The sequence below is a fragment of the Perognathus longimembris genome, chromosome 5 (assembly GCF_023159225.1).
Source record: "Perognathus longimembris pacificus isolate PPM17 chromosome 5, ASM2315922v1, whole genome shotgun sequence".
Taxonomy (NCBI): domain Eukaryota; kingdom Metazoa; phylum Chordata; class Mammalia; order Rodentia; family Heteromyidae; genus Perognathus; species Perognathus longimembris.
Window position 1 is genome coordinate 19,828,361 of NC_063165.1, and position 26,191 is coordinate 19,854,551.

At 35.0% G+C, this 26,191-nt stretch overlaps 1 protein-coding gene across 12 annotated transcripts in view; it reads left to right on the forward strand.

The window, feature by feature from the left end:
- Positions 1 to 26,191, forward strand: part of Robo2 (roundabout guidance receptor 2) — a 516,317-nt gene that overhangs the window by 49,060 nt on the left and 441,066 nt on the right. For all 12 annotated transcript variants that reach the window (XM_048346411.1, XM_048346412.1, XM_048346423.1 and 9 more), the window contains exon 2: positions 6,778 to 7,104. In XM_048346411.1, coding sequence (XP_048202368.1) covers positions 6,778 to 7,104 — 327 coding nt within the window. The remainder of the gene's footprint in view (positions 1 to 6,777; positions 7,105 to 26,191) is intronic.

The following is a 26,191-nucleotide window of genomic DNA, read 5'->3' on the forward strand; positions in this document are numbered from 1 at the left end:
TAGTGTAAAAGTAATATTTTTCCCCATAAGTTTTCTAGAAACTGCAATTGTTTTAGAGAAACTCAAATAATCTAGTCTTATGTATTTTAGAGAAATAATACAAGTAGGAGAAGAGTTCATTTTAAATATTTATAGTAATCCCATTTGCTGCTTTGCTCCATTTAGCTGAAAAAAAAAAAAAAGCCCTTATTGTTTTCCCCTCTATGCACACAGGATCTTTTAACTGTAAACTATACTTGGTCTTTCTCTTTCAATGATGTTATCTGCTGGTCATTTTGTTCTGAAACAGAAGACATCGTTTGAAGGGACATTTAAATTTTCTTCAATCACACACTTTACAGAGGCATAGACAGATAACATTAATAAGCAAAACTAAGAGAAAATAGATCTCCAGATGAAAACTATCTTACCATTAAGGTAATTCCTATTTCTTATCTACTAAAGTAACTCCAGTTTGCAGTATAAATTTGTCCATGTCATTCCATGCCTTTACTACAGATATCTGATCAAAATCATTGTGCTTTACCAAAGTAGAAAGAACATAAGTCCCTCAGGGAAGCCCAGGTCAGATATGTCATTCAGAACGACCTTTATTCAGTAGGTAAGAAGAGAAAGCAACAGAAAATCATACAAAGATGTACAGAAACCATATTTTGAATTATATAAAAAAGAATGTTTTATAGATGTTGGTTCATTGCCTTTATGTAGTCATAGACTTTTGAGGAGAGGGTGAAGGTAATAATGATGAAAAGATTAAACATTAAACTCTGGTAATAGTAGCAAACATTTAGTGAGTGAAAACTTTTTTGTTCAAGACATGGCAAAACACCAGTCTACTCAGCAATTTTATTGGGATGATGCTCATATCTCTAAGAAAAGAACTAAGTCAAAGAATAAACTGGCTAAGCATTTTGATGCTTTGTCTAGCAGAATTTCAAGAGAACATCCTTTATTGTTGGATAGTCTATATTAACTGCTGAAGATATGGCTCATTATTTTTCAAAAAGACCCATAAACTGAATACATTCAAAATACTATATACATTTCACAGGTGTTTTCCTTTAGCTCCATTTCATGTAAAACAATCCATAATTTAAGGTTCAAATTGAAGGCCTGAGAATGTGACTTAGTGGTTGAATGCTTGCCTAGCACACATGAAGCCCTGCGTTTGATACCTCAGCACCACATAAACAGAAAAAGCCTGAAGTGGCGCTGTGGCTCATGAGGTAGATTGCTAGCCTTGAGCAAAAAGAAGTCAGAGACAGTGCTCAGGTCCTGAGTTCAAGCTCCAGGACTGCCCCCCCCCCACCAAAAAAAAAAAAGAATCACATTGAAGAAATACAACTAAAACACAGATGGGGTTCTGGAGGGAAGTGGGGAAAGGGCAGATGGGGGGAAAATGAGGGAGAAGGAAACAAGTTGGATAAGAAATGTACTTGCCTTACATATGAAACTGTACCTTCAGTACTTCACTGTGACAATAGAGAAGAAAAAAATAAAATAAAAAACTATTTAAAAATTTTTACAAAAGTCAAACTCAAAAGACAAAAAACACACATAGCCAATTTCTTTAATAGGTCTTTGTTGATAATAAATGAACAAGTTTATAATCAGTCATGCTGTGCTTCTCTTGGACATAATGTACACAGTGTATTTGATTCAACACAGCAGTTTTCGGTAATGATTTATCCATTATTCTTTTAGGAAACTAAAATCCTGAGTTATACTCAAAATTCTAAACTTGATTTTTAAAAATTCTGTCCTACTGTCTAGTAAAAGAAGTTGTGTGTGATTTTAACAAGGGCCATTGAAACTCTAGTTCACATTTTATTAAAAATGTTAGAGAAAACAAAAAAATGCAGAGTTCTTAAAAAGTTTATCCAAAATAAATGTTTAACAGAGATTAGCTTAGTCAAAATGTCCTTAACCCTGAGATAGTGTGTTCTAGACACTGACATGATTTCCTTGGCATCTATTGTTCTTAAATTAATGTTACTGCTATAGAATTTTTGGAATGTATGGCTTAAGAAATAGAAGGCCCAAATGTTATCAATCCTTCACAAGTTTGTTTCAGTAGCATGACAGTTTTTGGAGACCTCTTCTCAGTCTCCATCAAACAAATGTCCATGGTTTTTAGGACACTAAACATTATGAAACAATTTAATGAGATTGGAGATTGTTTCATTGCAATATATTAGGTCAAGCCAAATGCAATTTTAAACCATGTCGAAGTATTATAAATATGATAATAAAAATCTAAATTTCAAAAATATCTTTCCTAGAATACATATTATTTTTGTCATTCTATGGCAAATATGCATAACCCATGAAAACGTGTGATTTGGAGGTAAATCACTCTTTAAAGAATACCTTCAACCATGTGAGTTGTAGGAAATTGATTTGAAATAGTATTCGATGAGTGTCCAGGTTAATACATCACCTCCTTGTTGGAAAATGAATGTATAAAGTAGGAGATTAATTTGTTATTCCAGGAGGAATATCACCCTTAATTTTCTGAAACCTTTCAGATTAGTGGTCCCAATTATCTCCCCAATGATGTATAGGTAATGCCACTTGAATAGCCTGGACTTTATTGTCTAAAGTGACAGACTCTAACTTATACAAACCAGTTCTTCATTTCCTCTGGAGACTGGCACTTGTCTGTCAGTTATGCCCACCTGCTAATGCAAGATTGGTGCCTTAAATGTGGACAGACATTTGCAATGTCATATTCTAAAATGTTGTATTCTGAATCTTATCTGAAAAAAGTACAGACTTCCACTTGGTGATAGAGAAGAAAAGAAGGACAAGTTTTGATTTTTTTGGTTGTTGTTAATTTTTGTTTGTTTTGGTCGGTTGGTGCTTGAGCTCTGGGCCTGCGTGCTGTCCCTGAGCTCTTCAGCTCAAAGCTAGCACTCTACCACAGTGCCATTTCTCATTTTCTGGTGGTTACTGGAGATAAAAGTCACAAGGACTTTCCTGCTTGGGCTGGCTTTGAACCACAATCCTCAGATCTCAGCCTCCTGAGTAGCTAGAGTTATAGGTGTGGGCCAACTACACCAGGTTTTTTTTGTTAAATTTGTTAACAGATAAGTAAATTTTAGAAAAAAAAACCACAACAACACTTCATGAGTTTATTTTGATTTTTTTTTCTCCTGAATCAGTAATATGTTCAGACTGAAAACCTTAGATAAAGTTTTACTTTATTTAATGAGTAAAATATTTCATTTTTCAAGAAACTATTTATTTCCATTTGTTCTTTTGATGAATGATTTATCAAAGTATGTATGTTCACCTATGTGAATAGAACTAAATTTCATAGAAATTCAAAAGTAAACTTAGATTCATAGCTAACACACTGTGCCCAGCTCCCAGATCTGGAGAAAGAAACTTTAGCTCATTTCATCTGTATTTTCCCTCTCATTTGTAGAATGGAAACTGAGACTAGAGTTTCTAAAAATAGAGTAACTTAATCTTTTGCTTTGTTTTCCCAGAAAACTAGGTAATAGGGAGCTGCTAGACACCATAGTGGGGACCTTCAGTATCAAAGCTACTTGTGGAGATTGACAAGAAACTTTTTTTTGAGACAGTTCCCTTCTACACATACAAACCCTGAGTTTAAGGACTTAAGTAGCTTAAGAGCTGAGGACTGAGGCTCATGCCTGTAATCCTAGCTACTGAGGAGGCTAAGATCTGAGTATTAATGTTTCAAAGCCAACCTGAGTAGACAAATCTGAGAGATTCTTGTCTCTAAATTAACCAGCAAATGACCAGAAGTGGTGCTGTGGCTTAAGAAGTAGAGCACTAGCCTTGAATGAAAAAGTCAAGCAAAAGTGCAAGGCACTGAGTTCAAGCGCCTTTATTAGCACACACACACACACACACACACACACACGTGAGGTCAACAAATAACAACCATCATGTGATCTGGAAAATAGGTTTTATTCTTTATTTTGGAAGGACTGGTGTCATTTTCCCTTTGTGTGTCAGGCAATCTTTATCTCTTCTTGGATTGTTACTGTAACTAGCTAACTGGGGTGCAGCTAATGTCAGGTAGTTACTTCAGAATTTTGTTGATCTTCCTAGGTTAATTCTATTAGGATAATTACTTGAAGGGAAAACTTCAGTAAACTTGAACAAAACAAGTTATTGTGACCTAAGATATGCATACTATGGTATCCCATACATTTTTGTGGCAGAGAAAAACAGACACTGTATAGGAAATAAATTTGAAGAAATGTTCGCAGAATATTCTGAATTTGTTACGAATGTCATCTTTCAGAAATGTTTGGAATGCATTGCTTGATTTGTGGGATGACTAATAGTTGATATAACTACTGAGTTTGTGAATGAAAACTACTGCTACAGTCTAGTAATGCTCTATTTGCATTGAAGAATGAGGCTGGGACATTTTGAAAACACATAAAATGAATCAAAGAGTTTTCTCCTAGGCTATTTATCTCTTTTATTATATTATATAATTGTAATCACTTCCTGAAAACAAAAGTTCTGTAGTGCTCATTGACAAAGAGAGATTATTGACTCAATAAAGTACATTTAACTGTGTTCATGAATCATGATTTATACTTCACATCCGCAAAATCTGAAGAGCTGATAAAGCACTCAACTTTTAAAATAATTAAATACTTTACCAAAATCATTATAAAGTCATTGTTGGAGAGCCCCTGGAAGGCTGAAATAATCCATTATGTAAATTTGGGTGCTTAGAACATTATTCAAAACTGCATCTGCCTCCAGCTGACTGAGTTACTGTGTCATGCCCGTATCATTTCTCCAAGTTTAAGTGCAAAATCTTGTCTTGGTAAGCATCCTAAAATTGCAGCTTCTTAGTTTGTGCTTCTTCCTTCAGTTCTAATTTTTCCTCATTACTTTGAAACTAAGAATTTGAGAGTTTCTTTTAAAAAAATTGTTTTTGTACTGGGATTTGATTCAAATATTTGAGCACACTCAGTTTGCTTGGTCCAAGATGGTACTCAAGCACTGGAGCCATGCTTTCAGCCTGTTTTTTTTCAGGCTAATTTGGAGGTGGAGTCGCATGGGCTTTTTACCTGAGTTGGCTTTGAACCATGAACCTGCTGATCTTCTGACTAGTTAGTATAACAGTGGTGAGCTTCTAGCATCTGGATACGAGTGAGTTTTAAAGAAATATCCCAGGGTTTGTTTTGACAGCACATAAATCCTAATTGGAATGATACAGAGAAAATTGGGCTGATTTTGAACAAGGATGGCAAGCAAATTTGTGAAAGTTTCTATATTAAAGAAAAATTACTCAGACAGTTTTGGTTCAGGTAATCAGAGAATCACAATCATTAGTAATTTTTAGGTGATTCATTTTACTGAAATTAAGTTGTATAGAGGTTCTGTAGATTTAGCCCAGATCCACTTGCCTTCTACCTATTTCCTCCATCCCTTCTTTAAAAAAAACACTTGGCACATTCTGATCTTGAGTTCCCATTATGTGTTTATTGGCTCTTCAATTATGGACAAGTACTCTGACTACACATTTATTTTCTTAGACAATGAATGTCAGTATTTGGATTTCATCTTTAGGATCTCTAATTAGTTTCACCTATCTGTCTTTTATAGTAACTAGCTCAGGTGAATTTAGTAGAACATTTTAAATTAAAATTTAGTTGCTTGCCCAATTAGTAATAAAGATAAAAAAAGGTGTCACAATTGATACTCGCTCCAAGTGAAGTTAGAATATTTGAGAAATTCAGATACATTGCCCTCCTAATGAATTCATGTACATAAGAGCAATGGGAAATGAATTGGGGAGATCGAGTCTGGCTGGCAAAATCTTGGCTGCATGGTGGATGGTAGGGTCTGGCATTTTGTCTTCAGGGGGGAGGAAGGTGAAGGCTCCACTTCCTAAGTGATAGGCTTTCCTGAATCCCTGAAGGCAGGGACTGGAACTTGGATGATAGCTTACTAAACTTTTCAGTTCAGTGCCTGGGACCAGGATTTCCCTCGGCACCAGCCCCTGGACCTACTCTCTTTAGCCCCAGATCAGCTCAGGTGCCATTATGCCATACTACATGTTTCGGTGTTCTGGCTCTTCTCTTGTCATCATGGCATTCCACTTCAGCTCTCCATTGGAGCTGAATTGGTTTGTTAGTATTGTTTTTATTCTTTATTTCCTCTCCAGCCTTCATGGCTCAGTTTCCCAACAGTGTTAAGTGTATTTGCTGGTTGCTAATCTTCGAAACAGGAATCCACCATGCAGTCGTTAGCCTTTTAATAAAGATTCAGTCCATCAAAATGTGGCATAGTTTGTTTCCTCTTCTTTCTCATATTTTTTTAAATGGCCTTAAATGAGGGATTGTCACAAACTAGTAAGCACTTCACAATTTAGGTCATTCTATCAGTCCTTTTGTTTTTCATTGTTTGTGAAATAGGGTCTCCTTAACTTTGCCAGAGCTGGCCTTGAATCCTCTCACGTGAAGGTCTAGGATAGTTGGGGTTATAGGTGTGCCCCTCCACATTTAATTTTCTCCCTCATCCTTGTCCTTTTTCCTCCCATACTACCCTCCTTAGAATTAACATAAAAATGTATTTCTGTGTTGTCACATCTTACAGAAGAGCCGGGATGACATAGGAAAATAACCAAAAAGAAGAATGCAACCTAAAACAAAACGAATGTTCATTCTTTCCTTAAAATTACTGAAAAGTCTAATTTCACCATTAAAATTCAAAGGGCACTGAACAGTGTAGGTATGAGGTTAACACCTGACATGGTTGTGTCTCATTTTGCAGGATCTCGTCTTCGCCAGGAAGACTTCCCGCCCCGGATTGTGGAGCACCCTTCTGATGTCATTGTCTCTAAGGGAGAGCCCACCACTCTGAACTGTAAGGCTGAAGGCCGACCGACACCCACCATTGAGTGGTACAAGGATGGTGAGCGGGTGGAGACCGATAAGGATGACCCCCGGTCCCACAGGATGCTGCTGCCCAGCGGGTCCCTGTTCTTCCTGCGCATTGTTCACGGACGCCGAAGTAAGCCTGACGAAGGCAGCTATGTTTGTGTTGCAAGGAACTATCTCGGAGAAGCAGTGAGCCGAAATGCATCTCTGGAAGTGGCATGTGAGTGAAATAATGGCCCTCCTGTGCACCCTTACTTTTATTTATTTTTGACAGGCTTTGGTTATTTCTCAGATGCTTAATGTCTAAAGCATTAAACAATGAATATAGTCTATAATTTTGGCTTTCGCCCAACTACTACTCTGATCCAAGAGTCTGTCTATGCGATGCAGCACTTATTTAGACAGGATCCATGTGCAACTTATGTTTGTATTTTAAAGCAACTCAGTGTACAGGATGCAAGTTTTTAATTATTAATGAGAGAGAGAAAGTTGGCTGTGTTAAATGGAAAAGTTTTTGTATAACCTGCCATCAAGCAGGAAGCATACATTCAGAATTACACCTATTTTTTATTGGGTATTTATAGATATGTAATCCCCAAACATTTTATCAGACAACTTTAAAAGGAATTTATGGTATTATTCTCTAGGTTGGCATGTTTACTTCTAGGTTGAATTTAGACATTACCCTATTCATGGAGGAAGAAACAACAATAGTATTTTTCCCCTTCCTTCCTTCTTTCCTTCCTTCTTTCCTTCCTTCCTTCCTTCTTTCCTTCCTTCCTTCCTTCCTTCCTTCCTTCCTTCTTTCCTTTTTTCTTTCTTTTGTAGCAAAAACCATTGAAGGCTTTCTGTGAGGACAATATGGTCAAGTGCATGTACATTTGCTTACTCACCCAATTGTTACGATAGTAACTGAAGATAGCTATTTGCACAATGACTTGTTGGATAATGAATTGTTCTCCAGGACAAATTAAAATCACTTTTTTTGTTTCGTTTGGGAGGATTTTAAAGGCTATACTATTATTTTGGTAATATAAATGATCATTTTTAAGGACAATTTTATATAGAATGATGTTGAATCAATGTTTGTTTCAAAAAGGTGTTTGTATTCTATCACTTTCTGGCTGCTGATTAGGTCTTCGTAGAAAAGGGACTTGATAGATGTCAAGATGCATGAGTATTCTTATATAACCAAGAAGACAATGCTAAGTGATAACTTCAGTGGTATGTCCTTAGTTACACTTGATACCTGTAATCACAAGTGACATGGTATTGAAGATGATGAAAAAAAGTTGTATATACGTGTGGGGAAATTTCCAAAAATATATTATTGTCTTTACATCTGACATCATGTCTTGTATACAAAATTGCAATAGTGTTTCAGCCCATTCCTGTTCTCAGTTATCTAGTCTTCTCATTTAAACTTTCTGCCAGGAAACCTGGAATCCACATGACTGCCATCATCCTTCTATTTCATACTAAACAAAAATATTTCCCATGATGGCTAAATGACCAAGGTGCAGAGAATTAGGGGGGATTGTAATACCAAATCTTGCATAATTTAAAAGTTGATTTTAGGGAATTGTGCTATGCACAGAGTAAGCCCTATAAATTGTAAAAAAATTCTGGTATCTTTGGAATAAGTGCAAATTAAGAAAGTTTCTTTTTTTGATTATCTTCTCAGCTGGAACGAATTACTATATTCCCTGTGCTAACTTTTATCTCCAAATTAAAGTATATCCAAATTGGATAGTAATTTTTTCATTGAGCAGTTATGAACAATTTCTTTTTCCTGGAGTCTTAGCTTTGTTGAAACTTCTCCCAACACACATATATCTTTTATTTTTATTTCATGTAAAAGGATTGCTGTCTTTCCTAATTGAATCATTAATAATGAATCAAACTGTTACTGGAGAAAATATTGTCGGCCATAATTCTTTTTCATGTAATGTGACAGTAACATTTTTTATTTCAAAGTAAATGAACTTTTAAAAGATGCTTGAATTACTTATGATCCAGAGAGGAAAATGAGAAGGCTTCCAAATTGGATTTAGCTGGTGAATAAAATTCTTTCTTCTAGTGCCATGTCAACAGTTCATGCCATTTGAGGCAACACAAGATCAAATACTATTCATTTCCATGTTACTCATCTCTTTCCATTAGCTCAGTCTTTTCTCTTTTGTCTTTCCTGAAACCTATTAATATGAAAACTTGGATCAACACATAGCAACTTTTCAGTATCTCTTATGGTGTATAATTATGGTGCATTATTATAGATGAGTAGAGGAATGACTTTAGATTATATAAATGTAGTTTATGTTTTTATTTTAGTACACAACGCACAGGCTCATTCATGTTGTGTTATACTTCTTGTCTGGTACAAGTGAATGGATATATACTGAAATGGAACTGGAGAATAGTAATGAAGGAGACATTTTCCAACCCAGATCAAAGAGTTTACAACATATCTGGAATGACAAACCTGTACATACATAATAATAACTTAAATATGCAAACACTAAAGCCTGTTCTAGAGGGAAATATTATTATATGGAAACCCAGCAGGGCAATATTTAATTCTTACTAGATAAATTATTACAAGTAAAGGTTTTATAATGGTACATTACATGGAATGTGAAAAGTCATTTGAGAATGTCTGAGATGGAGTGAAGGATGACTATGGCAGGTAGAATGGCAAGCAATCCAGAACATTGAGTGTTTGAAAACCTGTAGGTAACTTGTTGGGATGATGGTTGGGTGGAATGAATTGGAAAGATTGGCTTATTCTGAATCATAAAATTGACTATGTTTTTTCATCTTTGAATTGATGTACTGCAGGAATGATAACAGAGGTCAGGGAGGATTTAAGGATCTATTAAATAATTCAGATAAAAGCTTAGTCTTAACTCTAAGCTGAAAATAGTGGTAAAGGTGGGAATGAGAAATGGTTAGAAATAGATGTAGGAATTATAAGTCAGATAATTTTAGGATCAATTTAGGATGATAGCATGTAACCCCCAGATACCTTTATGGCTGGTGATCTGTGGGCTTACATTCTGCATTATTTACCAGCATCTCTGAGCTTTGCTTACAAGATGCCAGTAAGACTGTCTGCCAACCCTAGTTATGACAACCCAATATGTTTGTACATATTGCCAAATGCCCCCTGAGATGTATTTGTGCTGCCACAATCAGGGTATGTATCCATAACTAGTGGGACAACTTGTTGAAACCTGTATTGTGAAATAAGTATTCATATAAAAGCATGGAAATTATTTAACATTGTTTTTAAATAGAAACATATAGTATGTAGCTGTGGCAAAAGTGAGAACGTTGTGGTTAGCCATTGATTTAGATTTAGATTGTGTGGAAATCAACTTATTTCTTCTTCTCTCTCTCTCTCTTTTTCTTTCTCTCTCTGTCTCTCTCTCTCTGTCTCTCTGTCTCTCTCCTCTTCAGCTTTATTTAATATTTAATGGGACCATACAGAGAAACATAGAATTCAGAAGACAATAGTCATTAGGACCAACCATTGCAGTAGGTTTGAATCAACTCATTATTGCTCTTTTCTTTCTTTTAAAAATTATTTTAGGGGGGAAAAGAAAGCAATTCTTTTTTATGCCACTTGAACTTCAGGAATGTCTTATAAAACGTGATGTCTTAATAGTGCGAATATAGCTTTGCAGAGCCAGAATCAGCAGACTTGGCCTCAATAGTTTTCCAGTAGGACCAGCAAGACAGCATGGGGATGCTATGCAGCTAGGGTTTCAGCACTGGACGAGTGCTGGTGTGTGGAGCAGAAGGAGCACAAGGAACCTTCACAGGAAACTTGGCTGCGCTGATGCAGTCAGTCAGTGGCATCCCCTGGAGATCCCCACAGATAGCAGCTGTAGCCCCAGGTGGTAAATATATGACAGCAGTTGAGCTATCGACCAGGGGAAGTGGGGGATCTGGCCTAAATGAAAATTCATGAAAAATTGATGAAGTTCCCAGATTATTTTTTCTCATTCCTTTCCTCAGCACTATGCTAGTACGGAGAGGAGCGATTAAATGAGGTACTGAATGCTTTAGTGGCTGGAGGCTGGAGTTCAAAGGTTAGGGGTCACAGAAACAGATCTTTTTTGTTGATTTTCTTCTAAAGCAGAAGTTAAGATGAGAACTTTTGAGATTTGCTGATGTACCTCTGCTTAGTTATATAAAATGAGCTGAATGTTCTAATTCTGAATTAAGACAATACCAGGAAAAGGAAAAATACGTGATTATTTATTCAATTGGGAAATAAGCAATAGCTTTGGCGTCTTTGGCTTTCTTTTCTCCTTTCTCTTTTTGTTCTGTCTTCCCTTCCCTCTTCTCTTCTTCCTCCCTTCCCTCCCTTTCCTTCCCTTCTCTGTATTCATTCCTTCCCCAACCATTTCTATCTCCTTCCTCCCTCCTTTTTTTTCTATTTCTCTATATTTCAAAACTCATGTTGCAAGAAATTCATTTAGAAAAGAAGGTCTTGCATTATTTATAGGTCACAGATTGTAGACGAGTAAAGCTATGATAGAACAATCTACAAACATAATCATCCCATTTGCCTTCAATTCAAAGCTAAATTGATGTTTCATGAGTACAAAGAAGAGAAGTTACACAGAAAGTAGACTGACTTTAGTTTGAGAGGGCACACGTACTGGAAATGAGTACCAGGTAAATGAACTCTTTGGCATCTCCAAAATTGATAAGATCTTAGGAATTTATTGTGTTCTGTTTTGACTATAGGTTAATTTTACCCTGAAAAAATGTCAATAATCTTCATAATGACATAAGTTAAATCAAAAAGCCTTTTTGTAGAGCATGTAGAAAATGACTTCTCCAGTTAGTTGTGGCTCATGACTGATCTCAGGGGGTTGAGATCTGAGAACTAGAGTTGGAAGCCAGTATGGGCAGGAAAATCCATGAGATACTTCTCAAATTAACCATCTAAAACCCAGAAGTACAGTTATGACTCAAAGTAGCAGAGAACTACTCTTGGACAATCCTGACTTCAATCCCCACATCTAACCCAATGAAAAAAAATAATAATTCAATGAGTTTTAATTCACATACCATACCTTCCCCTTGAAGTATATAGTCCTATGCCTTTCTTCCTTAAAAATATCCTTGTAGTCCTGAGCAACTGATACTACAATCTTATCTAGAATATGTTCTTCATTTCAAATGGAAATTCTATGTACATTTGTAGACAATTTCCATTTTTTTTTGCACTCTGGTAAGAAATGCCTTTTCATTTCATGATACTTTCAAATGCAGGCATTGATTTGTTTGTTTATTTATTTATTAGAAATTATTCATTGGTCACAGATAAAGGAGTGAAATTGTTAGGCCAGGGGAAGGGAAACATGTTCAAACTCCCGATCTACTTAACTATGTATAATGTTTTTGTTTTGTTTTGTTTTTGCCAGTTGTGGGGCTTGAACTCAGTGCCTGAGCACTGTCCCTGGCTTCTTTTTGCTCAAGGCTAGCACTCTACCACTTGAGCCACAGCGCCACTTCTGGCCTTTTCTTTATATGTGGTGCTGAGGAATCTAACCTAGGGCTTCATGTGTAATAGGCCTTATCCCCAGTCCCTATAATGTGTTTTTGTGTTAGGTTTCTTCCTACTGATTGAGTTAACTGTGTCTAATCCCTCATTCAATTCAGGTCTCAAGTTTGAAATTTACCCAGAATTAACTGATTACAAGGAAAATGCACAAATGAATTGAAATCTTGATGTCCTCTCCTTTTCGAAAGTTTATTCCTATAAGTATCATTATTTGAAGTGTAATGTTAAACTGATTAGAGAACTTGAAGGAAGAAAACATGGTGATACTAAGGGAAAAAAGACACATTGTGCTGACTTTTATTTTGGTTTCTAACAAAAAAAAATCATTCTAAACTCAAATTAAGGAAATAATATACATTGTGTTGGAAAGCTTTCCTATAAAGCAGCCTTTAAATAAAAACAACAACCAAAAACCAAAAATTAAAGCAAAAACCTAGTTAGGTTTCTACCTATAACTTCTGTGGTCATAAGTTGAAATTACTGAATGTAGACGTAGTTGACACCACACTCAGGAAAGATAGATTTGTGGAACAACTCACATGCTTCTCAGGTTTGTGTTTCAGCAAATCCCCAGGTCTTCACATTTTCTTCTTGAGACTGTTTCCATGGATGAGAAAACCTATCTTTTCTAATTTAAGCAGCCCCCATATGTGTTCTACAGTTATTTAAATGAGATTATACATATTTCCTACAAGAGTTAATGCATATGAGAAGCTCTTAATAAAATTATGGAAGTAAAAACAATAGCAAAGTACACTCTGGAATCTTTTTCTGTATAAAAGTCTACAATAATTTTACCTGTCAAGCAATAACTCTAAGTGGGCAGTTGCCTTGATGGTATATGGCAAACACCTGCTGGTGACCAGTTGAAAGTGATTTTTATTGCTCTGCTTCCTTTTATATTTTTTACTTTTCTGTTTTTTGTGGAAGCTCCACCACCAAATAACCCTGGATTACTTATTCATTGATGAATCTAATATTATCAAAAAGTGGACCATTTAAACACCAACAAGGAAGGATTAACAGGCTGGCTGAATTATGCAAGAAATGTCACAATGAATGCGCTAGAGATGCATTGAATAACATCACAAGTAGGACCTAGAATTTGAACTTAAATTAATATCCAGGTAGAAAAAGGAGCTCTGGCTTTTTATACTCCTTCTTGAAAGTCAGATCTATTCCCAATTACATGCATACATTTTAGTATTTATGAACATAATCACTATTTTATTGTATATGTTTATCTGACATATAAATTTGTGCCAAGATTTTAGAATCATCTTTAAAGTCCATTTATATATTTTTATAATATATATCCATATGTCTGCATATATATTTGTGTGTATATATGTGAACCTGTGCTATAATTATTTCTTTGTTTACCACAAGGCACATTTTTTAAAAAAGTTTTTATTATAAAACTGATGTACAGAGAGGTTACAGTTTCACACGTTAGGCATTGGATACATTTCTTGTACTGTTTGTTACCTTGTCCCTCATACCCCCCTCCCCCCTCCCCCTGTCCCCCCCTGAGGTGTTCAGTTCACTTACACCAAACAGTTTTGCAAGTATTGCTTTTGTTGTTGTTTCTCGTATTTTACCCTTTGTCTCTCAATTTTGGTATTCCCTTTGAATTTCCTAATTCTAATACCAGTACACACTGTTTCCCATACACTCAGATAAGATTACAGAGATAGTGTAGATACAATCACAAGAAGGTGATACACGAACATCATCAATAGTAGAAACTACAGATACACATGGGATGTTGAAAGTAGTTTCAACTCTGATATAACAATCATTTTCATAAAATGGAGTTCATTTCACTTAGCATCATCTTATGTGATCATAGGGTATAGCTATTGGGCTCTTGTGATCCTCTGCTGTGACTTGCCTAAACCTGTGCTAATTATTCCCAATAAGGGAGACCATAGAGTCCATGTTCACAAGGCACATTTTTATAGACCATTCTATAGGAATGCCCCCAGCTCATTTTTTCCTTGTTTTCTATGTTTATTCATATTGAATGAGTACATTTAGTGTTTTTCCTTGAAGAAATTTCATAGGTTTTTATTGCTCTACCTATTTTGAGCAGTCAGCAGAGTTTTAAGAAATTTGGGACTTTGCTGATGCTTGTATTAAGTTATACTCTCATGAATGACAGGTAAAACCTTCCACTGTAGTATAGTATAAAGTCCTTCTGACAAGGCTTTCCACAGCAGTTGAAAGGAGAGGCCACACATGTTTCTGGCTAAATGAGGAATGAACGTTGTCTCAGGAACTTGGAAGGAAGTAGAAAAGGAAAGGTCTGAGCTTATGTCTGAGCAGACTAGGAAGGAAATGCGTACACTAGTTTGGTTGGAGTATGACCCTAGGGGAGTAAGGAAAGGTGATTTAGGTAGGGCATAGAGACCAGTGATAACTAGCCCATCTTGTTCTGGGACCTAACAGATCCTCTTTGGAGTTGGGCTTCTTATTGGAAGTAAGGTAGATAAGGAGAAAGACAAATCTAGTGTGAAATATATTAGGACAAAGTCCAGTATTGATTTAGATTTATCTACTTCAAAATAAAGTATGAAAGGATTGGGGCTGGGGATATGGCCTAGTGGCAAGAGAGCTTGCCTTGTATACATAAGGCCCTGGGTTCAATTCCCCAGCACCACATATACAGAAAACGGCCAGAAGTGGCGCTGTGGCTCAAGTGGCAGAGTGCTAGCCTTGAGCAAAAAGGAAGCCAGGGACAGTGCTCAGGCCCTGAGTCAAAGGCCCAGGACTGTCCAAAAAAAAAAAAAGTATGAAAGGATTAAGGTTGGATTAAGTTGGTGAAGTCAGTGGATATTAGGGGCAGAGGAGAGATCATTTTCAAGGAGGAATAATAGGATTTTTTTTAAAGTAATGAATTTGGAACTCAAAGAAAGGTGTTAATTTGTAGTGCTAAAGTTTTATACTATACCAATGAACTGCTAGGTACTCAGCTAGGACCTGTGTAGGTCCTTAAAATAGCCTTGGAATTTTTCCATGAATGTAGAGATTCTGGATTATAACAGATCTATAAACCTGTTTCACAAAAATGTTTAGTAGCATTGAGCTTTGGACTTTAATATGGTTAAAAATATATGCTTTATGTTGTATTTTTGTACCCAAACTGAAAAAGTTGCGTGGGATTGTGGAGAATGGGGTTGGGGACTGCTGTGATGCTGTCAAACTCAGAGTAGGAAGAGACTGATTTGGCCAGAAAAGTGGAGATGGTGAACGGATTCTGTAAGTAGGCAGGATGTGAGAAACAATCATGACTGCTCTCACAACAACCCTAAGATCCACTTAATACTATCTTCTCCACATTTCATCCCAAACATAACATTGATTTGCCAAATTTTATACCAAAATGAGAGATAGGATTTGAACTCAGATAGACCTAGCTCTCAAGCCTTTGTTCCTAATCATTAAGGTAAGCATCCTCATTGATTCATTCAAACACGCAAATAATTTGCCACTTAGAAAAAAAATCATTACTGAGCACCTCATGGGGGGAAAGGGAAAGGGAGAGGAGGGAGAGGAAGTATGAGGGATGAGGTAACAAGCAGTACAAGTAATGTATCCAATGCCTAACGTATGAAACTGTAACCTCTCTGTACATCAGTTTGATAATAAAAATTTGAAAAAAAAGAAAAGAAAAAAATCATTAGTGTTTGTTTTGGCATTTTACTGGGAGACCATTTTTCCACTTGTAGATATGCAATGATCATGGTGTTGGGAGATGAAAAGTAAAGCATCATTGTAGTGCTACATTTCTATGATTCATAGCATGTTGAGGAAAATAAAGAACAGATAGAGTAATCTTTTCTATTTTTTATTTAGTTATGTATTGACATTTGAGAGCTCATTAGTTTATTCAAGTAATTTGATTTTCCCTGTTCAGTTCCTACTTGTCAAATATCACTATCAGGAAAATCCATCACTCCCAGTTCCTATTGGCATATTTGCAAGCCAAAGCAGCTTGGAGATTAAGAATCCAATTTATAAGATGAGTCATCTATCATTTAATATCTAGAGATAACTTGACTAAGTTTACAAAAAAAAAAAAGGCCATCTGATAATAGCCATGAAAGCTGCATAATGCCTTAGAGTTTTGAGTGTAACATTAACTTTTTTTGTATGCTATGTATAAGTTAGACACTTGCATATTTTTTTTCCATTGACATTGGTCAATTTAACTTTCCAATTGTTATGTTTATATGCTTTCTAAATTTCAAAAGTGAACTAAAGTAAGGACATTATTTTATGAAATGATTCTAAAATAATTAAATATTCACAGTCGTAAACTCCTCATATCAATAGAAAGCATAAATCATAAGAATCTCTAGGAGAAACTTTTTTTTGCTTAGTGAAGATTTCTTAGACATGGTACTAGAAACACAAAACATGGAAATAAAATGAATAAATTAGATTTACTTACAAATAGAAACTATTATTTCTGAGTGTATTAAAGTAAAAGGTGACAAAATATAAATGCAAAACACACATCAGATAAAAGACTCATACCTCGGGATCTCTTAAAATGTAACTTTAAATAAAGCAATCAAATGATGGATGAATGTCAAATAAGCACATTGGGACAGGCTCAACAGTGGGAAATACAAATTAAGGCCATCCTAAGAGATTGCATGCTTTTGTAAATAGCCAAAATAAGAAATTGTGCTATCACTAAATACTGGTAAGGATGGCTTTTTCATCTATAACTAACTTAAGTGGTAGAATCACATTCTAGAATGCCTTTTCAGTTTCTAAATGCCCTAACTATATACTTACCTTTCTATTGTAATGCTGGGCGTATGTCTCAGAGAAATGATAACATATATGTGCACACAAAAAGTTGCAAAAATTTCAATACCAGATTTATTTGTAATAGGAAAAATCTTGAATTTTGTGAAGTGTCACTCAGTAGATGAATGATTGAACATAGAACGTTGTATTCATGCTAGGGACTACTACTTAGCAATAAAAAGGATTGAATTATTGATAGGCACAACAACTCTGATGAGTCTCCTGGGTGCTATGCTCAGTGTAAAAAAGCATTTAAAAAGACATTTCAAAAGGTCACACACTGTACAAGTCCATTTACATAACGTTCTTGAAATTGACAAAGTCATATGATGAAAAAAAGATTAGGAATGGTCAGGGGTTAGGAATAAAAGGAGAGACAAGACTGTTTAGGATTGAGAGAGAGAGATATCTTTATGGTAGAGATAAAGGTGCAAGGTTCTATATCTCAGTAGTACCATTGGAAAATGCTTGGGTTTGATTTGTATTGTATCTAAGTTTTAACTTTAGGGGGCAATGTCAAGGGTGGAATCTCTTTGCCATCTTAACTACTTCCTATGAATTAATGATTATTGAAAACTGTACACTTTAAAAAGGTGAAAAAATAGGTGGCAAGATATCGTAAGTAAACATTAACAACATAACTATAATTATATTTTTTGAAATTGAATAATTTTTGATAACGTTTGAAAATTCAAGTGTTTCTCCCAAACATTGCTGATTAACACTTTAATTAAAGTCTAGAATGTATTTAAAATTTACTGGTTCTGGGGCTGGGGATATGGCCTAGTGGCAAGAGAGCTTGCCTCGTATACATGAGGCCCTGGGTTCGATTCCCCAGCACCACATATACAGAAAACGGCCATAAGTGGCGCTGTGGCTCAAGTGGCAGAGTGCTAGCCTTGAGCAAAAGGAAGCCAGGGACAGTGCTCAGGCCCTGAGTCCAAGGCCCAGGACTGGCCAAAAAAAAAAAAAAAAAAAAAAAATTTACTGGTTCTGATATAATAATCCACTATATGAGACTTTTTTTTTACTTTAAGGAAAAGTTTCTGAACTTCAAAAATTTGCACAAAATGGTTACTATTTAACATTTCCAGTGGCTCTTGATCAGTGTACCATTGGAACTGAAAATTTGAAGCATGGTACATGAAATTCTCCTATCTTCAATTTCTGGTCTTTGTTTCTTCTTTTTGATTTGTGGTTCAGTGTACTGATAGGTTTAAAATATTATCAAAAGAGGAAGTTAAGGTAAGAGGGGAATTGTCATGAAAGTTATGAATGGTCATGAATGGTCATGAAAGTCACGAATGGTCATGAAAGTCAGAGGCATGACTTAATGAATACAGTGCATTATATAGCTGTACAAAAGTCCTTTACTCCAAAATATATTAATAGTTAAAATTAGAAAGTATAATTGAATGTCATTGTTTTTGCTGCTCTGACTACACATAGAATACTACTTATAGCTGTATATGTTAAATTCTTCATGAAACTAGGGAAACGAAAACATGGTTTGTAGCCCATCTGTGTGTGTGTGTGTGTGTGTGTGTGTGTTATAATGTATATTATTGTAAAAGTGATATACAGAGGGTTTCAGTTTGCACTTCTTTATGAAATAGCCATAGGTTCCATCCTTTGAGCTCACAAAGAAATGCAATGCCAAAGAGAAAATAAATGTCTTTACTGACCCAAGGTAGAAGAGAAGGAACAGTATGTGAAAGTTGGAGGTTTTGCCCTGATATAGTGGACAGGCTTATTATATGTGTGTTGTTTTCTGGGATCCTAAGGCAGTAGGAGTCTATACTAAGAAACACACCTAATAATTTGCATTCAAATGTGTAATTTGGAATAGCTATGCCTATGTTTTCCCCTCTAACAAAATAAGAATTTATAAGATTATTATACCAGAGGCCTCATTCAAAAATAATCCTCATTACTATTCACAAGGAACTTAATAATATAAAATAATTTCCTTTGATTTTTGATTTTGAATTATCATACCGGTAAAAAGACCTTGGGAAAAAGCCTCACTAGTACATATATCTTACACATCTTATTTTGAAATCCTTTGAGATTATAAACAATTAAATTAATTGAATTTTATAGGCAAAGCCCTCATTTATATCAGATAATTCCCAGGAACCACATGTTCAGATTCAAGAGCAACTAGATACAATTGCTCATTTATTTTTGTTTTCATGTTAGATCTGCTTTGGATATTGTGTAAGATGATGTGCAAATGCTGTTTTTAATATTCATGTAGGATTTGCTTTATAGCAGCAGCTCCTATCAGAGTCTGTTGTTAAAGAGGACTACCTATAAACAGGTCAACTTGTAAAAGCCTTTGTAAGTGCTTAGATAATTCTTTAGGATTGATGGATAAGCTGATGGAATTTAATCTTCCAATGTGTATGCCATGAATAGAGATGTAAGAGTTTCAATTTGCTTTGTCTTTTCTTTTTCTGACACATCCTAAGGAAAAGCTGTACTAATGAAGTACCCAATGGTAATAACCCATTATATGCTAGACGCTCCCTTTATATTGGATGACATGCAAATGAACTGTTCTATTTTGGTGGAGAAAGGGAGACTAGGAGTGGTCTAGTTAATCATACTTGAGGGCTGCTATAGTTGTCTTCTGGGAAATATTATCATTATTCATTCTTATTTAAGGGTCCTTACTCTATGCATAAGGAAATCTCCCATTCATTCCATTTGGGTTTGATGTTAATTATAGAGGCATTAGTAGATGCTTTCTCATAAGAAATGAATGTGGGATTAAATCAGGGAAAATAAATAAAGAAGCAACTTTTGTGAGTCAGGTCATCATGAAAACATGCATGCAGAAGCTCACAGGATGGGAGAACTTTGGAAATGATAGACATCCTTGTTGTGCAGAGAGAGAAACTGAGGCTTTAAAAAGCAAAGTGACATGAAGTAGCCAATTTCATCAGGCCACAAGGTAAGGAAAGCATAATTTTAGGAATTCAAGCAAAACCACTCTACTCCTTTTCCACTGTAAATAAAAGATTCGGTTTTTCACAAATATTTTAACTTCTCTGGGTTAGTTTTTTGAGTATATGATAAGGATACTAGACTAGACTACTTTTTCTCCAAATAAATGAAGAAATCTAAGTGATGTCATACCCAGGTCAGTGTGTGATTATTGAATTTTTATTGGGAAAATGAACTTTTAATAGATTGTATTTTCCTTCTAGGGTTTTTGAGGCATCAACTTTGAATATCAAGCAAAATTGACAGCAGTACCTTTATTTGGTCTTTTCCCCTAGTCTAAAAGAAGGCTATTTTTCTGATCTGTATAATATCTATTTATTATTGCTTCATGTATAGTGTAGCTGACAAGAGGTAATTGATCATGTCATGAGTAAAATGAGGCTTTTCCTTAATTTTCTGTGTCTTTTTGAGGAATTAACTGGTCATGTATCGATGTATACAAAGTACTATTCACCTTCTGACCATGTAGTTAAGTCATTTTTCTTTTTCAATCAGTCATTCAGGCCTAAAGCAAGTCATTTTTTGAAATGTTATGTACATCCTGAACCAGTATTTCTGGTCTTGTACAGTTTTCAGTGTGCAAATATAGATTCTTAGGTTGCATACAGGATTCTGCTTTGTTTCTCTCAAGTAAGCAAAACAAAGCAAACAACAAACAAGGAAGTTAGATACTGGCTTCTACTTGGCATAAATTATTTTATTATATAAAATCCATTCTAGTCATCAAAATATAATAAAGTAATTTTGCAAAGGGCAGCCATGTACTAGACCGACATTGTATGATCCCTACTGTCTCTTTGCACCCATGTTATCCAAAACACTGCAATGATGTTTCCCCAAGTATTTCAGATACTTTTTTATTTGTCTTTATTTTTGCATCTTATTTTCCTATTGTTTTGACTGACTATATGTAATATGTTCATGTTTTAGAAATGCTATCTTCTAGAGAATAATTAAAAATATTGCCACCATAAATAGACATAAATATTCTACATTTTCCCATTTTTATGTCAATAATTGCCAAGAGCTTGCCAGCGTAATACTAGACAACTTTTAGAACAGATTCAGTTGTGTCAAATATATCATTGCACCAACAAACAATAAAAACACTACACATACAATGAGATAATGTAATCAAAGATCATCACCTCCAACATAATTTTTGAAGACATTTGCAAAGCTAAAATTATAGGTTCAATATGGTGTCAGAGAAGAAAAATAGATGTAATCTCAATTTCAGTGGTATCTCTGGTAAATCATAAATTCTTAAGATTGTGGTCTCCTTGAAGTCTTTATATAATGGCCTTAGTTCCAAATTTTCATAACATTGTAGGCTGGGATAAAACTTCATTTTCAGCTTTTCCTTATTAGCTCTAATTGTGAATATTAACCCTTCCTCCATCTTTAGAAACCAACTAGAAAAAATAATTGTGGATGAACCAAACTCATGTCTTCTCCTTTTGGGGGGAATTTAGAAGTAGTTTGTTCTGCATTTCTTAAAACTATTTTTTTTTTCAGTATTTGAAACCAGAAAGCACATCTAAAATAGTTTCTCTTTGGTCTATTCATCAGTTATAAAAATGAAATTGGCTTATTTTGTGCAAGTAGTCTTCCTTTAAGTATACCAGTTGGAATGAGCTATGGAGTGACTGGTGTCTTGAGTGATGTAGTTAATGAGATCTAACGACACCATGACCCTGACCCCTCTGTGGCCCTCCCTGCTCTCATCCATCTTCTTAGGGCCATAGGCTGAGTTAGTATATAGACTTAGGATTAAACAAGTGTGAATAAACCAGTTTAGGAGTTTTTCAATCCTGGCTACTGGTGCATAGCAGTGGCAAAGCCAGCGACAGAGAACTTTATTTTGAGAAAATACTTCATACAGCTCTGTGAATCCTATTGGAGCCATCACTGTTTATGGTCATTGTAGTGTATCTAATCTCAGCACTGTGCTCCCTTACTGAGTATTTATAATCAGATAGCTGCTGGCACACTCAATGGATGGGTGGCTGATCTATCACTTATCCAATGTCACAGGTTCCTAAAGCTTTTATCTCATTAACTGTGATTAATGCCTTTATGGCATGGTCTTGTCTTGGAACTGTTCATATTCAGCAGTTTTGAATCCCTTAGCTTCCTTGATGAGCAAAGGATAATTGCTTTGTTTTCCATCATAGGAAAACTTTCTTGAGGATTCAGTGGCAAATAGGACCTGATAACTGTGGTACAGCTCTTGTTTCTTTCCTCATTATTGGTCTTTAGTGTGATGCCTGTCATTGAATGTAGGCGTGCTGTTAAAGAAGTATAGGCAGATGAAAATAAATGTAGTGAAGAAGAGAAGAAATGCAATAGTCGTTGTGGGCATATTTGATTCAATTTTTCACCTAAAAGTTGCTTTCTTAGTACAATTTTCACTTACGTGTTTCCCCAAAGTTAGATGGAAGCACATGTAGATAAAGAATGTTATCCTTTCTTGCCTATGGCTGTGGTTCTTGCTTTATCTGTTTTACATTTGACAAGTCTTTCCCCATAGCCCTGGGCATAATTTGATAAGTTGGCCAGTCAGTGATTAAACATATTTATTTAGTTCAATGGGTCAGAGCCATTGTGACAGATAGAAAATTACTGATGGATTATCAATTTCAACACCTTTGACATCTGGCCTCAGTATAGTCCATCATCTGAACACTCATAACACATTTGCTTAGCCAATAACATGCTCAGCTACCTGTGTGATCACAGAACTGCATATTGGATATATTTTGAATTAATAAAACAAATTGTAGAAATTAGAAGTGTTCTATATTTATCTTTGATAGCTTAAAAATGCCAAATTATCTATACTGCTCAGGGCTGGAATAAAAAACAGGTGCTTATAGTATGTTCTGCTGATTTCTGTAGATGGTTTTATGATTACTTTAACAAGTATATTTTTGGACATATATAATATATATAGGACTTCATATTAATTGTAAAAAGACAACATCAAAATGTTGTAATTTTTTAAATAAATGAAAGTCACAATATTAAATTTGGGGCCTACTTAAGGAGCAGTTGCCAAAATAAAACCTCAACTGAAACTGATTTTCCTCTTTGTTTTTATTTATTGTTATTGAGTGGTTCTTTTGTCCTAAGGGGATTCTAACAAGATTTTTTTTTGTAGCAAGTACTAAGCTAACAGATCTATGCTACTCTTCTGTCTGTTTGACAAATTTATTCCAATATAACCTTCTGCAGAGCCCTATCTTGAAGTGGCATGTAAAATTAAAAACTCATCCTATGATTAGTTTTGAAGACAAATAAGACTCCAGCCAACATTTTGTATTAAAATATGTTTCTAATTTTTCAGAACTGGCTATTGTTTGACAAATTAATAGATGATGATAGACAGTAAACTTTAACATTCCCACCTTATTGTCATTTATAATTGTTTTGTATAATTCATAGGTTTCATATGATCTGTGATAATGTTATTGAAACTTTGATATCAAAATTTACATTTATTCACAAAATCTGCAGCCATACCTTGTGCTCTAAAAGTGACAGATGCTTGGGAATGTCCAACTTCTTACAATGACAATATTACAGGTTTTTCTTGACAATATTGCAGGTATTTATTGCAAAGAATCCCTAATTTGTCTTAAAATGGCATGAAGTTTTTTCCCATTACCCATTACTCTGCCCACCTTTAGTAGTTGATTATATTATTTAATCAGTCTGTCTGTCCTTAGACTGATCAGAACTGACATAGAAAATTCTTAGAAGGATTCTAGTCTCAGGGTCCTATCAGAAATCTAGAAATATTGGTCAGAAAAGCTGGAAAGGATGTTGAGATAAGAAAATAAGGAAGATGGTTTTAGGTTAGTATTTTCATTTGGAAAGTTGGTTAGGGAAACTTTTATATTTTTCTTTTCAGAACATTTCACATGTGCTTTAAATCCTTAAACATGATACAAAAGATGCTTCCTTAGATGTACTACATGTTGCTTTTCAAATTGGAGACATTTTCTGTATGCTCTGAATTCTGATTGTTAAATGTCTCAGCTTTCTTTTTTCTTTTGCTGTGCACCATTTACTGTCTACAAATTTCCGTGTGCCTTTTCTTTTCTAATTTCTTGTCATTCTAAGCTGTGTATGACTGACCAAGCACAGACATTTCCCAATTAAACATACAGGAATGAAAAACTGATGTGCATTATTTTAGAATGAAGATTTTTTGTTGTGATCAGTGAATCAACTTAGATGCAAATATTTATTCATATGGCTTGATTTTAAAAAAAGGATCTTGGATTATAGGATTCATTTAGAAATAGGTCGTTAACATCTGTAATCTGATAGGGAAACTAAGAAATTAGCAATCTAAGGAAGATGAGGGTGCCTTTCAGACTACAAATCATGTGAAGTATTTCAATGCCAGGAGTACACTGGAAATGATTGCTCATTTTATCATTTGCCTACTGGGTGTATTAAAATATAACACATGTAGACCTTCTATTTGGAAGCATCACTTCAGTAATTTTGAGGCACTTTCATGCTGGCTAAGTTTTTTTTTTCCTTTTTATTTTCGTAAAACCTATTAAGCATTGATCATGTTTTCACTTGTTTTATTGTTGGATCTATATGTTGCAGCACCAGCAACCTTGATGTTTGTACGTTAAACTCTGGTTGCAAAGAAGTGTGCTGAACAATACTGATAATGGGGAGGTAAAATAATGATTATTTTTAACTTGTAGTGTGCACTGACACTTATGCCACTGCATCTAGCATACACATTCCATCCATATGTAAAATATTTTGGAAAAAAAATGAGAAAATAGCTACCTATATTGCTTTCCTCAGTATTCTTTTTTTTTTTTTTATTTCAGCTAAGTCTGAACCCAGTCCAAAGTCAAAATTAGGACTGTATTCCTTTATATTTCAGCTAGGTTCAAATGGCAACCTAAAAGTAAAAACAAGAAGTGAAATCTAATGAGCCACTGGGTCTTTTTTATTTGCTGGGTTGATCAGGTGTTAAATGAGCATAGGCATTTTAAAACTGACCACTCTTGAAGCTAGTACTGTTTGGTATCCTCTGCAATTCAATGATCTAGATTTCCTTACAGTTAAATGAATCTTTGCAATGGTTAAGGAAGACTTCTTAAAGGCCTGATGTCTATGAATATAAATTGCAACTAGCAATTCTGGTTATGAGACAGATCAGGGTCTTGCTTTACAGTTATAATTCTTTTTCTATGTATACGAAGTAGATAAGTTTTATAAAACCGAAGGCTGTGTGTGCCAGTTGTGGGTCTTGAACTCAGTCCTAGGCGAAGTCCCTGAGCACTTTTGCTCAAAGCTAGTTCTCTACCACTTGGAGCCACAGAGCCACTTCTAGATTCTGGTGCCTAATTGGAGATAAGAGTCTCATGGACTTTTCTTCCCTAGGCTGGCTTTGAACCAAAATCCTCAGACCTCAGCTTCTTGAGTAGGTTCTATTACAAGTTTGACCCACCAGTGCCTGGCCCTGTGTATGTTTATGTGCAAGAAGAGAGCAAATTGATTAATGTTATCCGGTTCCCAAATTATATGAGCTTGGAATTTTGCATTGTGGTTACAAATATATTTATTTATTGTAAACCTGAGACTGTTATCGCTTGTTATTCTAGTTTCAAATGGAAAATTTGTTTATATTTATAGATACATGTAAATGAGCAAATGCTATCAAAGAAAAGAATATATTTTATCATTTAGCTGTTATTACCACATTTCATTTGTGTGGATTAAAAGAATGAGCATGTAAATTCTTTACTAGTTTCCATATTCAAGAATAGAATGCTAAGTGAAATGAATTCCATGTTATGGAAATGATTGTTATATCACAGTTGTAACTGCTTTCAATGTGCCATATGTA